The sequence below is a fragment of the Podarcis bocagei genome, assembly GCF_964188305.1.
Source record: "Podarcis bocagei genome assembly, chromosome: 6".
NCBI lineage: Eukaryota > Metazoa > Chordata > Lepidosauria > Squamata > Lacertidae > Podarcis > Podarcis bocagei.
In genome coordinates, this window is record NC_138130.1 from 79,300,159 (window position 1) to 79,314,993 (window position 14,835).

Here is a 14,835-nt window from a genome sequence, read left to right on the forward strand (position 1 = left end):
CCGGCCCAGACATGGTCCCGTTAGACCTTTTCCTGACTGATCCTCTTTGGTGGAGCGAACACCTGACTCCTGTATTCACCGCTATCTCCTTCGCCGTAGACATCCCCGACTCCTGGAGAGAAGCTATAATAGTTCCGATCTTCAAAGGCGGCCAGCCAAACATCCCTAGGAACTATCGCCCCATCAGTTTATTATCCATCCCGGGGAAAATATTTGCCGCTGTTTTATTGGAGGAACTTCTCTCATGGGTCCAGGAGAGGAACATTTTACCGCTGGAACAGATTGGTTTCCGAAAGTCAGCGTCAACCATGGACCACTGTCTAACTCTCTATCACCTTGCCAGTAAATACACTGCTCCAAGGCAAGGCCACCTATTTGCCGCTTTCATGGACCTGGAGGCCGCCTTTGATTCCATTCCTAGGCAGAGATTATGGTCCAAACTTGCCCATCTGGGAATTGATTCGCACCTCCTCTCCCTAATTATTCCCCTTTATTCAAACACCACAGCTCGCGTCCGAAGTGGTCCAAACGGCTCCCTCACTACTCCATTTCCAACGGCCAAGGGCGTCCGACAAGGTTGTCTCTTGGCCCCTTTATTGTTTAATCTCTATCTTCACGATGCAATTCCCACTTTGAAGCTAGCATCGAAGTACCCTCCTCACTTAGCAGGTCACCCCGTTGCTTCCCTTTTCTATGCTGATGATGCTGTCATCTTATCCAGAACAGCTGCGGATCTAGCAAACGCAGTTAACGCATTTATCGCCTATTGTAAGGCAGAAGCTCTTAATATTAATTATAAAAAATCGAAAGTCCTCCACTTCACTCATTCCCGCAAACTCAAATTGGAGCCGCTTAAGATCACAGGTGGCTACTTAGAAAAGGTAAAAGCCTTTAAATATCTAGGCGTAATATTCACTTATAATCTCTCCTGGACCACCCATCTACAATCTGCTTTTCTTGCTGCAACCACGACCTCTAACGCCATTGTCCGATTTTACCACCAGAAGGGCGGCAAACACCTTCCAGCAGCAATTCAAATATTTAATGCCAAAGTTGTCCCAAAATTATTATATGGATGCGAAGTATGGACTACAGCAATATCAGGTAACTTGGATCGCCCACTTCATATGTTTCTGAGATCTCTTTCCGGCATCCCGAGATGTGTCTCAGGTGCAGCCCTACGACTCGAGTTCGCCCAGTCCTCAATTGTTAAACGAGCATGGAGCCGAGCCATTTCCTACAGCTTCCACCTACTAACATCGGATGCTCGAATTAGAGGTGGTTTTTCCAATCTGATCCTAAGAGATATTCATAATTCTCCTTGGAAAACTACAATTAACCTCAAATTCCGCTCTCTTCTCAATTTGAACTGTAAAACTGTCCTTAACTTAGAGTGTATCAGCCCGGCGGCCCTACCTCTAATTAAAAAGAAACTACAGCAACTTGATTTTTCTAACACAGCTTCCTATGCAAGAGGACCGTGTTCAGGCCTAGCCCTAGCTATTCCACCCCCTAAAGGGATCCCTCTATACTGCTTCACAATTTCTTCGGAGGCTAAGCGTAGGGCCTTTACCTGTGCCCGTCTCAACTGTTTTCCTACAGCAGTTCTGTCAGGTCGTTATTCCAGAGTTCCCATTGCAAATAGAACATGCTCTTGTAATGACACGGCCCTGGAGACTATGGACCATGTAATGCTCTTCTGTCCCAACTGGACAGATGAAAGATCTCGGTTTTTAACCCCCCTAGTGAATAAGCTTCATCTCCCAATCCAGCCTTGGATAGTGTCCCTCTTTCTGCAGGATTCTGATTGTTGGATTACCGAGATGATAGCAAACTTCCTGCTTAGTGTGATGAAGAGGAAAGCGGCACCAACGTCTTCTTTAACACCACAGCTGCAGTCGATACGCCGCACAACCGAACGAAGTCCCAAGTAGCCTTATTGTACAAGGACAATCGAACTAGGACATATCTGAGGAGCTGAAGGACCCTTTAACGGTCCTCCTCCAGCCTCAACAGGTTTTTGTTTGTTTGTTTGTTTAAGTAATCGCCCAGGACGATATCTACCTTTACCTCCCCACCCCTATTTTATGTTGTTATCTCAATGTATATTATGCTATGGCCACACGGCTAATGCAATAAATAAAGAAAGACGAAATGGGACGTCCCCATTTTCATTGGAAAAATGCTGGAGGGTATGGGAGTGCTGGTCTAAACTGAAGTTGAGACAGCAGACTATTATAGCAAATTGGTAGGATGCCACTCTGTAAACATTACCCCCTAAGCTTTGAGAGAAGAGGGAGGCCATATGCTACCAGGCTACTGAAAAACAGTGTTCTGGGCTCCCTTTCCCAGGGAAGTGCTGCTTAAAGCAGAGGCAGGGAACCCTTTTCAGCCTAAGGGCCACATTCCCCAGTGGACAATCCTCCAGAAACAAAAGTGACTTTTAGTAGACTACATTGCAGCTGGGCAAAAGTCAGAGGTTGCCTCACTCACATACCACAGATCTCTCCATCCTCGTTCTAGGCAGGTAAGAAGCACCATCACTGTTCGAAGAGACATTTAGTCAGGCAAAAGTACTCAGAAGGATTGGCCTGTGGGAGAATAGGCAGCCTGGAAGTGTTCTCAAGGAGGGTCTCCAAGCCTGAGGGTCTCCACCCTTGGCCTACAGCAAAGGTGTTGTGGTGTTCTGGACAAAATGGCTTAGAAAATCAGGCAAGAAGGGGATGGTTGGGCCAAGGATACAATGATGTTTTGTTACAAGATGGAGTAGTTCCAGGCAACCTGAGAAAGTGGCAAGATCATTCCCGAAGAAAACTACGCTGTATCCAAATATCTAATTTTAGACCAGTGGAGTGCATTGCTATCAGTGCTGCTGGTGATATGTACTTCTGATGAGGCAGTGAATGTGCTGAAACTGTCTGATTGTGATAGTGGACTGGACAACAGCCAACAAACTCAGGCTTAATCCACAGAAGACTGAGATGGTGCTAGAGGGCTGTGCAGCCTGCTCTAGATGGGCACACAATCACTCAGAAAGCTTGTCTGTAGTTTGGGGGTCCTTCTGAAGCAACTGCTGTTCCTTGAGGCACAGGTGGTGAGGAGTGTCTTAAACCAGCCTAGGCTGGGGGCTCAACCACAACCCTGTCTGGACAGGCATAACCCGGCTGCAGTAATCAATGCTCTGGTAACCTTAAGATTGGATTACTGCATGTGCTTTATGCGGAGGTGCCTTTGAAGAAGTTACAGCTAGTGCAGACAGGCTATACTGTTGACAAGCTCAGGGTAAATTGATCATGTATCATTGATTTTAGCACAGCCACACTGGTTGCCTGTACATTTCCAAGCCTCATTCAATGCGCCTCTCCAAATATGAACCTTTGGTTGTTATGTGAGGCCCTCCTCTGGGTGCATTCTCAGAGGGTGGAGAGCACTGGAAGGTATTTTCAGTTGTAGCTCCCTGCTTGTGGAATGCTCTCCAAGTAAGGTCTGCTTGGTGCCAACATTAACATCCTTTCAGTGCCAGATAAAAGCTTTTCTCCCAGGCATTTGACGCATCACAATAAATGTTCTGATGTTTACTGATGAAATGTTTTCTGCTGCTGACGTTTCTGCTGTTTTGGTGTGTCTGTGTATGGGTTGCTGTTGTGGTTTTATTCAATAAATAAAAAGTCAATAAATGATAATAATAAAGAATTTACCGGTACTTGAATGTATTGTTTTCGATTTTATGCTAGGTTTTTGGCTCTAAACTGTGGACTAGATATAGATAACCCTCGGAGTCCCTTCCAACTCTACAATTCTATGTTGCTTAGAGAGGTTTTGTAGTAAGTAAACAACAAAAACAACAAAAACAACAACTGAAGTATAGCAATAGTCCAAATAATATCTATTTGCAACTAAAAGAATTCTTTGTGGAAAGTTCAAGACAAACTCTCTTTAGGAAGACATACCTACAGTGTTGTGCCATCTATTCACTGCAAAAAGTCGGCTGCAAGTCACAGTTACCACGGCAGGAATAGTAAGATGCGGAAGCGTGTTGGCTGCCACATGTGTGACAGGAGAATTTGATGGAAATTTGAGAACCATTATAACATCCTGCTGCATCTGATCTTTAAACATAAGTGGACTCTGTGGAAGGAAACACTGTTGAGTAGAAAGGAGAAGAGAGCAGAAGAAAACAGAAGGGATAACACAATTAGTGAAGAGGTCTGAGGGGAAAATAAGGTTAAGCGAATCAGGAAGCATTTGCACATACAGGGGGAACAATGTTATATGCACATCTAAGCTACAAGAACAGGACACCAAAACTAGCAAAGCTATTGGTGGAGCATTACACAAGGGGAAATAGAGAAGAGGTATGGTTAAGGTCCATTGGGTTATCATTACAGGGTGTGAAATGATAAAGTCAGCATTAACAGAAAGAATATCTCAATAGTTACAGCACTTCATATAGTGACAGTGTCAATCAAACACAAGCACCACTTACATCTTTCATAAGGTTTACATTATATATAATGCAGCGGCTGAAAAACAACCAGTTAACAGTTTCATAGAAGCCAATGGCAACACTGATTTTAATGGCACCCACAGGACAAAAAACCCTATACATTTTAAGAAGAAATATTGGGCTCTGTTGAAAATGGCAGCCCCATGTGCATTATGTGGTAAGTATGCATGCATGTGTGACTACTGTTTCAAAAATATTTTTTCTAAAAAAAAAATCTAGTGTGGCTCCCCAAGCCCATGGAAACCGATGGACATCCCTCAGGCTCTTTGGGTTGGAGGCACATGTATGGATAAGTATATAAACAGTTATTTTTGTCTTTGAATAACAAATAAATAAAATGTTTGAAAACTAAGAGTGATGAGGAGAACACTGCTAATGAAATTTGTTTTCAGAAGCATTATGCATTCTAAGTTGACATATAGGATTTTTAACAATCTTGTCCTTAATCTAACAATGTAAACTGCTTTTTATATTAAATAAAATATTTCAGACAGCCTTGATTACTGTTTTTAACCGCCTTCAATTTTAACCTGAAGATTGCCACTTGTCCAGTTTTAATTGTAATTTTTTGAATTAATTGTGGGGTGTACCTTAATTTATTGATCGCTTGTTTTATGCATTGTCTTACTTGTATGATGTTAGCCGCTCTGAGCCCGGCTTTGGCCGGGGAGGGCGGGATATAAATTATTATTATTATTATTATTATTATTATTATTATTATTATTATTATTATTATTGAAAGTTCAGTGCCGCCAAAATTATTACTTATACTATGTCTCCTCTAAGTTTTTTTTAAAAACTGTCAAAAACACTATACTTTGGAATTTACTGAAACTTTATTTAAAAAATCCTGATAGTTATGATGTTCCAAACAAAGAGCAAAAATAAAAACAGATCTCATTGTTTCCAGTTTTAGGTGAATAATGGATTTTTTCTTCTTCTGGAATAAATACACAAAAGAATGGATAGGAATGATTTGGGAGTTCAAACTGAAGTTAAAAGTGCACACTGTGTCCTCTCTAGAGAGTGGGCTGGAGGTTTCCCACATGATTTGAACTACAATTCCTCACTTCTGACAAGTAGCCAGTGTTCATAAATCACATAAATCATTTCCTAATGCTGCATTCTCTTCTTGCAATATGATCCCCACCATAAGAAAATCTTCTGGGCTTTTTTATTTTGCACAATAGTATTCATCAAATACATATTCATGATGAGAGGGACTTGTTAAAAGAAAACCAAGGAACTGGGGAAAACAAAATCTGTGACTGTCAAGCCACAAATTTACCATTATACTATAATCATGCAATTTATCTGCACAGAGTAAAACATACAGTGTTTGTGGGGAACTCAGGGCACATAAAGAGAAAGTGTTACTTAAATTGGTATTTTATGACCTATAAAGGATCCTCAGATTCAGAGGAAATAAATTCCCAACAAGCAGTTATATCTCACCAGGTGCATGGCAGAGCTCCGAGGCGGATGTGGCTCAATAAGCAACTGAGATGGCGTCTGTCCAAAGTTCTGTATCTGTGCCTCCATGGCCTGCAGGGAAAGGAGAGTGATTGTCATAATCAATATGCATCAAAGAGATAGGTCAACACACTCCTTGACAATGCAAGCATATCCCAAGTCAGCCATGAAAAAAGTCCAGAAAATTCACCGGGTGCTCTTCTCCCAGGCTGCAGACTCATCCAAGTGTTAGTATTTTGTAGACAAGCTTTGCTTCTCCTTTCAAGCATGCTTCAGTTAACCAACTAACCATTCCTATTTCAAGTAGCTGGAAATGCATGTGAAAATGTTAACCTGTGAGGACATGCAGTTAAGGTCTTGTGAGATTTCTCTGCACTAAATACAGCATGTATACCTTAATAAAGTCCTTTGTAAGGAGGAAAGTATGAGGATCCCTAATAAAATAAGCTTCTGGAATCTTAAATGAAAAAAAGAAAAAGAAAATGTGAAATAATTTTTTGGGGGAAACACAAATCTAAAAAAAATAATACAAAAATTTACAACAAAACCAACAATTACAAATGATTCATATATCAACAACAAGGCATAAGTGTGGAAGATCAAGTATGCTATAATAATAATAATAATAATAATAATAATAATAATAATAATAATATCTTTATTGTCATTGCCCCCTCTCGGGGAAAACTATTTAACGTGACATGCTTATATGAGTAATTTTGGTGTGCTTTGTTCTCACTAAGTGCATGCTTTTCTAACTAAGAATATTTAGCTGTGCCCATGATTTGGTCCACATTGTTATAAAATTTATTTTAGAAATTAAAAGGAGCAATTTAAAGCAGAAGTAGAACTTGTCCTTCAGACAGACATCTTTAAAGAAAAAATCATATTTATTCTAGAACAAAACCCAGAAAACTGATCTTAAATCATTTTTTTATAGTGGCCATTCCCATTTGGCTTCAGACTTGGATTTAGTAGCAAAACACCCAGGGATTTGAAGTGTGATGCCATCAATATGCTGATGACACTCAGCTTTCTCTCTCTCTCTCTCCATTTCACATGAATCGGAAGAGGTTGGGCAGGTGCTACACTGGTGCCTGGAGGCTGTTATGGACTGGATGAAGGCCAATAAATTGAGCCTGAAAATACAGAGGTGCTGTGGGTGAGTGGTTCCTTTATTTGGATTAGGGAAATGACCTGTTTTGGGTGGGGTTGCATTTGCCCCGAAGGATCAGGTATGTGGCTTAGGGGTACTACTTCCTTGATTCTAAGCTGGTATTTGAGGCTCAGGTAGCTTCAGTGGCAAGCTACACCTGGTTCTCCACCTATAGCCTGGCTTCAGAGACTCATGCTCTAAGAACCTCCCTATTGGACTCCAATAAGTGCTCTATGTGGGGCTAGCCTTGAAAATGGTCCAGGAGATGCAGCTGGTGCAAAATACAGGACAATGTGCCACCACTTCTTAAAGCATTGTAGTGGCTGCTGGTCAGCTATTGGGCTAAATTCAAGGCTTTGGTACCGAAGCACAAAGCCCTGAATGGCTAGGGGCTGGAGCTGCCCCTCTTGCAAGACTTACTATGAGATCAGTGGGGGAGGCCTTGCAGGTGGCACTGTCAATGGGCAAGGAAAAGTCTTCTCCATGGCTGTTGCTACGTAAAGTGCAGGGCCAGGAAACACTAGGGAGGGGGACTCTTAAAATAATGTTAAATTCAGGATCAGTGGGACCCCCACATTTGCCTAAATGCCAGGTGCTGATGCTGGGCTCTCCTCCTCCTCCAAGTCATTGGTTGTTTTTTAAACACCAGTGGTTCCAATTAACAACCTGCGTATGTTGAACATAGAAAACTACCGTATTTTTTGCTCTATAAGACTCACTTTTTCCCTCCTAAAAAGTAAGGGGAAGTGTGTGTGCGTCTTATGGAGTGAATGCAGGCTGCGCAGCTATTCCAGAAGCCAGAACAGCAAGAGGGATTGCTGCTTTCACTGCGCAGCTGTCAGGGGTTTAGGAGCAGAGGCACGGGCAAGGGAGGAAACAGAGAGCGAAGGGGAGGAGGCAGAAGAAAAGATGAGTGATGACGACGACCCGAGATCTCCTAGTCTTTCCAGTGAATCAGAGGATTCACAGAAAGGAGCACCAGTGGCCAGGGCAAGGGGGGAGTCAAGGGGGGCACCCCAGGAAGATAGAGCCAGAAGGGACTCAGGGGGGAGCAGCTGGAAATCGGGACCAGCGTCACCGCCAGGAAGCAGGGAAGAGGAAGGGAGCCAGGGGGGAAGCGCTGGCAGCTCACCACAGGAGGGAGGGCATGAGTCAGGAGTGGCCACACCTCCATCGGGGAGCGAAGAAACGGTTAAGAGGAAGGTGGAAGGTTGGGCGCGCGCGCCAAGTTCAAATGCAGAGGAAGGCGGCGCAGTAAGCAGCCCCGAAAGGGAACCAGGTCCTAAAGCCCGGCGCAAGGAGGCAGGAGGGTCCGGGTCAGCGTCAGAAGAATCCCGGAAGGAAGAAGCCCCGGGGGGTAGAGGGACCCAGAGGAGGACAGTCAGGCGGAAAAGGTGGAGCAAGGCTAGGATATTAAGTTGGTGCACACGGGGCGGAGACTCAGACGGAGCTTCGCCGATCTAGCTACTAGACGTAGAGTTTGCGCGCAGCAGCGTGAGAATGGAAACTGTAATTCAATAAAGACTTTTACTTAATGATCGCTGGCTAGCGTGATCCTCTGTGAGCTAGGATCTTCAAGCAGCTCTGACAGTAAGCTCCGTCTCACCATTGTGGGCATCTACAGCCTCGAGGAGGGGAGAGAAACAGGTGCCTACTAGCGAGCTCACGAACGGCAGACGACATGACGGCTGAGCAGCAGATAGAGGACCTCAGAAAAGCAGTGGCACAACTGAACGCCGAGGTTCTCGCATCCAGGAAGAGAGAGGAGGAGGCAGCTGCCGCCTGCAGGGATCTCCAGGTCAGGTTAGACGTGCTGACAAAGCAGACACCCCGGCAGGAGGGAATTGGGTTGGCGAGACGGACAGGCGGGCTGGTCTCTCACTTCGATGGGAACCTGCAACAGTATCCCAACTTTAGAGCCGACGTACTGTGCGCACTGCAACTGCTGCATAAAGACTTTAGAGATGAACAAGAGAGAGTGGGGTTCATCATGTCCCATCTGCATGGGGATGCGAAAGCATGGCTACGCAATTTATGGAGAGATAAGGATCCGGCGCTCCAGAATGCGGATGCCTTTATTAAAGCGATGGATGGGTGCTTTTTATCAAGTATTGACGTGGATCTTGCACGGAAGGAGGTGCATGGGCTGAGACAAGGGAGGGCCAGCGTCAGGCAGTATCATGCCCGCTTTTTCGCCTTGGTCAGTGCCCTGGAATGGGACAGAGATTCGGCTCCTGTAAGAGACCTCTTTTGGGAGGGGCTGCACAACTCGATTAAAGATGAGATCGCGAGGGGGGAGAGACCCCGAACCACCCAGGAGGTCGTTCAGAGGGCACTGGCAGTGGGGGTGAGGCTGGAAGGACGTCCGTGGAGCAAGGACGAAGGGCGTGGAGGGCGCGAACCAGCCGGGGGCCCCTCCTTCCTTCCCAGAGAAGCAGCGCGGGCGCAATCCACGCCTCCGCCAGGAGGAGGAGCCGAACCTATGGAGGTTGGAGGTGCAAGGGCTCAGTCAGCAACCAGAGCCCTAGCACCGGCAGCAGTGAAAGCGAAGCCTCCTAGAGGGAACAGGAAGTGTTACGTCTGTGAGGAACCAGGGCATATGGCAAAAGAGTGTCCCCAGAGGCCCCACAAGCTCACTGCAGCCTCAGCAATGGTGACTGCAGCAACGCAGCAAGGAGGACCACAGCAGGGAAACGACGCAGTCTGGCTGGAGGAAGAGGCACTGGGGCCCAGCCAGACGTGTTAGTGACGCAGTCCCCAGAGATTTTACAGCCCGTGAACCCCCTCCCGCCCAAACCAGTAGTGAGGCTCACAGCATCTCTCCAGCTGCCCAATGGAATCACCATAGACGTGCCAATCACCATTGACTCAGGCAGCAATGCGGACTTTATAGGGCAGGACTTTGTCGACAGGCACGCTGTGCAGTTGCTGCCGGCCACACTGCCCCTGCAGGTTGTCACGGTGGATGGCAGGGAGCTGCTCGGGGGGCAAGTGGTGAAGCAGACGCCACCAATGGTGATGCGACTTGGGAATCACAGAGAAATCATCAGCTTCAACGTCACTCAACTATCTGACACGCCCGTTGTATTGGGCATGAGTTGGCTGGACAAGCACAGCCCAACGATGGCTTGGTACCAGAGGCAGCTGACCTTCGGCTCTTCCTTTTGTGCTGAACACTGCATCGTGCCCAGGCAGGAAGGAGAGGAAGAGGAGTCACAGCTGCTGCTAGGCACGCTGCAAGCGATTCCCCACAAGTACGCTGAATTTTTGGAAGTTTTCTGCGAGAAGGAGGCAGACAGGCTACCCCCTCACAGACCATATGACTGCAAAATTGACCTGCTGCCGGGGGCGGCGCTGCCTAAAGGGAGACTGTATTCCATGTCAGAGGACGAACTGCAAGAACTCAAGGAGTTCATTGATCATAATTTGCAGCGCGGCTTCATCCGGGAGTCCAAGGCAGTGGGGGGCAGTCCCGTATTCTTTGTTAAGAAGCGGGACACGCCCCAAAAGAGACTCGTAGTGGATTACAGGATTTTGAACAGTGTGACTAGGCCATCGGACTTCCCCATGCCCCGAATTGACGACCTCCTCGCAAAGGTACGGAAGGGCAGAGTGTTCACCAAGTTGGACCTGCGGGGGGCGTACAACCTCATTCGCATGCGGGAGGGTGATGAGTGGAAGACAGCCATGTTCACGCCACTGGGGACCTACGAATATAGAGTTATGCCTTTTGGATTGCAAAATGGCTCCCACGTTTTTCAAGCATTTATGCATCACGTGTTGGCGGGACTTCTCTACAAGACGTGCGTCTGTTTCTTAGATGACATCCTGATCTTTTCGGAGTCGCAGCAGGAGCATGACAAACACGTCAAGGAAGTGCTGAGCAGGCTAAAGCAACATAGGCTCTACGCCAAGCTGGAGAAGTGCCAATTTGACGTGCCGGAGGTGGATTTTCTGGGCTACAAGCTGTCTGACAAGGGGCTCGCCATGGACAGCGCCAAGGTTCGAGCGGTGTTGGATTGGAAGAGCCCGCGCAACCGGAAGGAGGTCCAACGGTTTGTCGGCTTTGCGAACTTCTATCGCAAGTTTATCAAGGGCTTCGCGATGCAGACGGCGGCCATCACTGACACGCTTAGCTCCAAGAAAAAGAAGTTCATTTGGACAGAGCAGGCGGAGCAGTCCTTTCAGGCACTCAAGCGTCTCTTCGCGTCGGAAGAGCAGCTGCTTCATGTCAACCCCAGCAAGCCGATGAGGGTGGAGACAGACGCTTCGGACAGAGCCGTGGGGGCGGTCCTGCTGCAGAAAGACCCGCAGGGGGTGTGGCGACCGGGAGCGTTTTACTCCAGGAAGCTCAGCAAGTCCGAGCAGAACTACACCATATGGGACAGGGAGTTGCTGGCCATTCACGCAGCGTTCAAGGCGTGGAGGCACTTTCTGATCGGCGCCAAGCACACGGTGCAGGTTTGCACGGACCACAAGAATCTAGAGCACTGGCGCACGGCACAGTTCCTGAACCAGAGGCAGATACGTTGGGCTGAGTTCTTTGCGAACTTCGACTTCCGAATAGAGTATGTCCCGGGGGACACCAACATCATGGCAGACGCTCTCTCCCGTAAGCCACAGTATCTGGAGGACGCAACACCAGCGGCCGCCATGCACATCTTCGCACCGACAGTGTGGGCGTGCGCCGCGGCGACCGTGGACCTAGAGGCGGTGCGACGAGCGTTGCAGGGGGACTCCTTCGCACAAGCAAAGATGGCAGAGGTGCAAAGGGGCAAGGCAGCGGCCGACGGTTTCCAGCTAAGAGATGGATTGCTCATCCGTAAAGGGGCCATCTACGTGCCGGGAGACGAACTTCGAGCCAAGGTGCTGCAGCAGCTGCACGACGCGCCCACGGCCGGGCACTTTGGCAAGGAGAAGACGGTGGAATTAGTAGCCAGGGATTTCTGGTGGCCTGGAATGAGAGGGGAGGTCGCAGACTACGTGGCGAGGTGTGACACCTGCCAGAGGGCCAAGCCAGTGCACAAACCGCCGGCCGGACTGTTGGAACCGCTGCAAACTCCGGTCGAACCTTGGGAAAGGGTGGCCCTGGACTTTGTCACGGATCTGCCCAGCTCAAGGGGCAAGACGGCAGTGCTGGTGGTGGTGGACCTGTTTTCCAAGATGGCCCATTTCATTCCGTGTGCTAAGGTGGCCACGGCGGAGCAAACCGCCAAACTGTTCATAGACCACGTGTTCAAGGTTCACGGTCTGCCACGGTCTATTCTGTCCGACCGGGGGCGGCAGTTCATCTCGAATTTCTGGCAGAAGCTGATGGGCTTCCTGAACGTCAAGATCAACCTGGCGTCGGCGAGACACCCGCAGACCAACGGGCAAGCGGAGCGGGTCAATGCCATCATGCAGCAGTACCTGAGATGTTATGCAAATCAACAGCCTGCGACGTGGGTGGATTACCTGCCGCTTGCCGAGTTCGCCTACAACAACACGAAGCACGTGTCCACGGGGGTCACGCCGTTCTTCGCCAACAACGGGAGGCACCCCAGAACCTTCCCGGGACTGGAAAGAATGGGGGAGGGGGAGCCGCAGACAGCAGATGCGTTCGCGTCGGAGCTGCAGGAAGTCCACGATCAGCTGAGGCGCCACCTGGAGCTGGCCAAGCACGCATACAAGGTACAAGCAGACAAGCACAGAAGGGTTGGAGAAGAGCTCCACGTGGGAGACTGGGTTTGGTTAGCAGCCCACGCAGTGCCGGCCAGGTCGTTGGCCAAGAAGAAACTAGGGCATAAGCAACTGGGGCCCTACCAAGTCGAAGAGCAGGTCAACCCGGTAGCTTTCAGACTGGCACTTCCGGAGGGTTCCAGAATGCATCCGGTATTCCACAGATCGGTGCTCACTCCCTACAAGGCACCGCACAGGTTCCAGGAACCCGGAACGGCGCCGAGTCCGGCCAGAGACAGAACAGGGCACGCGGGAGTGGCACAGAAGGAGCGCATCAACGAAGTCACGGAGATTTTGGACTCCAGATGGGGGGAAGAGGGGGTAGAATACTTTCTCGCCAAGGAGGGCACCCCGGCCAGTGCGAACAGCTGGGTGCCGGGCTACGCCTTAGACGAACCTCTGCTCAAAGACGAGTTTCATGCCCTCTTCCCACATAGACCTATGCCAGCAGACTTTTTCGACGACTGGCTTTTCACGCCCACGCTTTCGGCCAGCACGTTCCGGGGGTTCGACTCGGACGAGGAACCGACACGAGACGTCCGTTCCCCGGAGGGGTCACCCTCGGGATCCGCCTCAGAACCCTCGTATTGGTGGGACGATAGGCCAGAGGAGCAGTTCCGCAGAAAGTGGCTGGAATGCTCAGGACGAGCAACGCCGCCAGGAGGGAGTGAGGGAGAGACGGACATGGACATTTTCGGGGACGACCCTGGTTTCGAGCACGGCGGCACAGAGATGGAAGCGGAGGTGACCGTCGTCGACGAGAGCAGGGAGGAAGAACCGGAAGACTTCAGATGGAGGCCCGCCACGGGAAGCGACCGATATCCGACGTTCGTCCCTTTGCAACAGCAGCCCCCAGCTCCAGCACCGGAAGGAGGGGAGGGGGGAATGGGGGCTTCGAGGGGGGGATGGATGTCAGGGGTTTAGGAGCAGAGGCACGGGCAAGGGAGGAAACAGAGAGCGAAGGGGAGGAGGCAGAAGAAAAGATGAGTGATGACGACGACCCGAGATCTCCTAGTCTTTCCAGTGAATCAGAGGATTCACAGAAAGGAGCACCAGTGGCCAGGGCAAGGGGGGAGTCAAGGGGGGCACCCCAGGAAGATAGAGCCAGAAGGGACTCAGGGGGGAGCAGCTGGAAATCGGGACCAGCGTCACCGCCAGGAAGCAGGGAAGAGGAAGGGAGCCAGGGGGGAAGCGCTGGCAGCTCACCACAGGAGGGAGGGCATGAGTCAGGAGTGGCCACACCTCCATCGGGGAGCGAAGAAACGGTTAAGAGGAAGGTGGAAGGTTGGGCGCGCGCGCCAAGTTCAAATGCAGAGGAAGGCGGCGCAGTAAGCAGCCCCGAAAGGGAACCAGGTCCTAAAGCCCGGCGCAAGGAGGCAGGAGGGTCCGGGTCAGCGTCAGAAGAATCCCGGAAGGAAGAAGCCCCGGGGGGTAGAGGGACCCAGAGGAGGACAGTCAGGCGGAAAAGGTGGAGCAAGGCTAGGATATTAAGTTGGTGCACACGGGGCGGAGACTCAGACAGAGCTTCGCCGATCTAGCTACTAGACGTAGAGTTTGCGCGCAGCAGCGTGAGAATGGAAACTGTAATTCAATAAAGACTTTTACTTAATGATCGCTGGCTAGCGTGATCCTCTGTGAGCTAGGATCTTCAAGCAGCTCTGACAGCAGCGATCCCTCTTGCTGTTCTGGCTTCTGAGATTCAGAATATGTTTTTTCTTGTTTTCCTCCTCCCAAAACTAGGTGCGTCTTGTGGTCTGGTGCGTCTTATAGAGCGAAAAATACGGTAGATGTACTCTTTTTGTCCTTGTGTAGTAGGATCCATTCCTTCTACACTGTGTGTGTTGTGTGAGCATTGGATTTGGCCTTTTACCATCCCCCATGACATCTATTGGGAAAGTCAAACACTGATACAACAATATATTCTCCAGAACTTAAATAACTTAAATTATTTAAAAAAAAATATTTTTCAGAAACTTCTTTT

At 49.0% G+C, this 14,835-nt stretch overlaps 1 protein-coding gene and 1 long non-coding RNA gene across 4 annotated transcripts in view; one reads left to right on the top strand and one right to left on the bottom strand.

Annotated features, from left to right (window-relative positions):
- Positions 1–14,835, top strand: part of LOC308589139 — a 79,451-nt gene that overhangs the window by 64,148 nt on the left and 468 nt on the right. The window contains exon 4 of the long non-coding RNA XR_014009080.1: positions 7,052–7,142. This is a non-coding gene — a long non-coding RNA (uncharacterized lncRNA). The remainder of the gene's footprint in view (positions 1–7,051; positions 7,143–14,835) is intronic.
- Positions 1–14,835, bottom strand: part of NBEA (neurobeachin) — a 366,730-nt gene that overhangs the window by 20,535 nt on the left and 331,360 nt on the right. For 2 of the 3 annotated variants that reach the window (XM_081197851.1, XM_081197849.1), the window contains 2 exons: positions 5,963–6,052; positions 3,951–4,143 (listed from right to left, as the gene is read on the bottom strand). In XM_081197851.1, the coding sequence (XP_081053977.1) occupies positions 3,951–4,143; positions 5,963–6,052 (283 nt within the window). Of the gene's footprint in view, positions 1–3,950; positions 4,144–5,962; positions 6,053–6,374; positions 6,438–14,835 lie in introns of all 3 variants that reach the window. The other variant, XM_081197850.1, reaches the window with a different exon arrangement.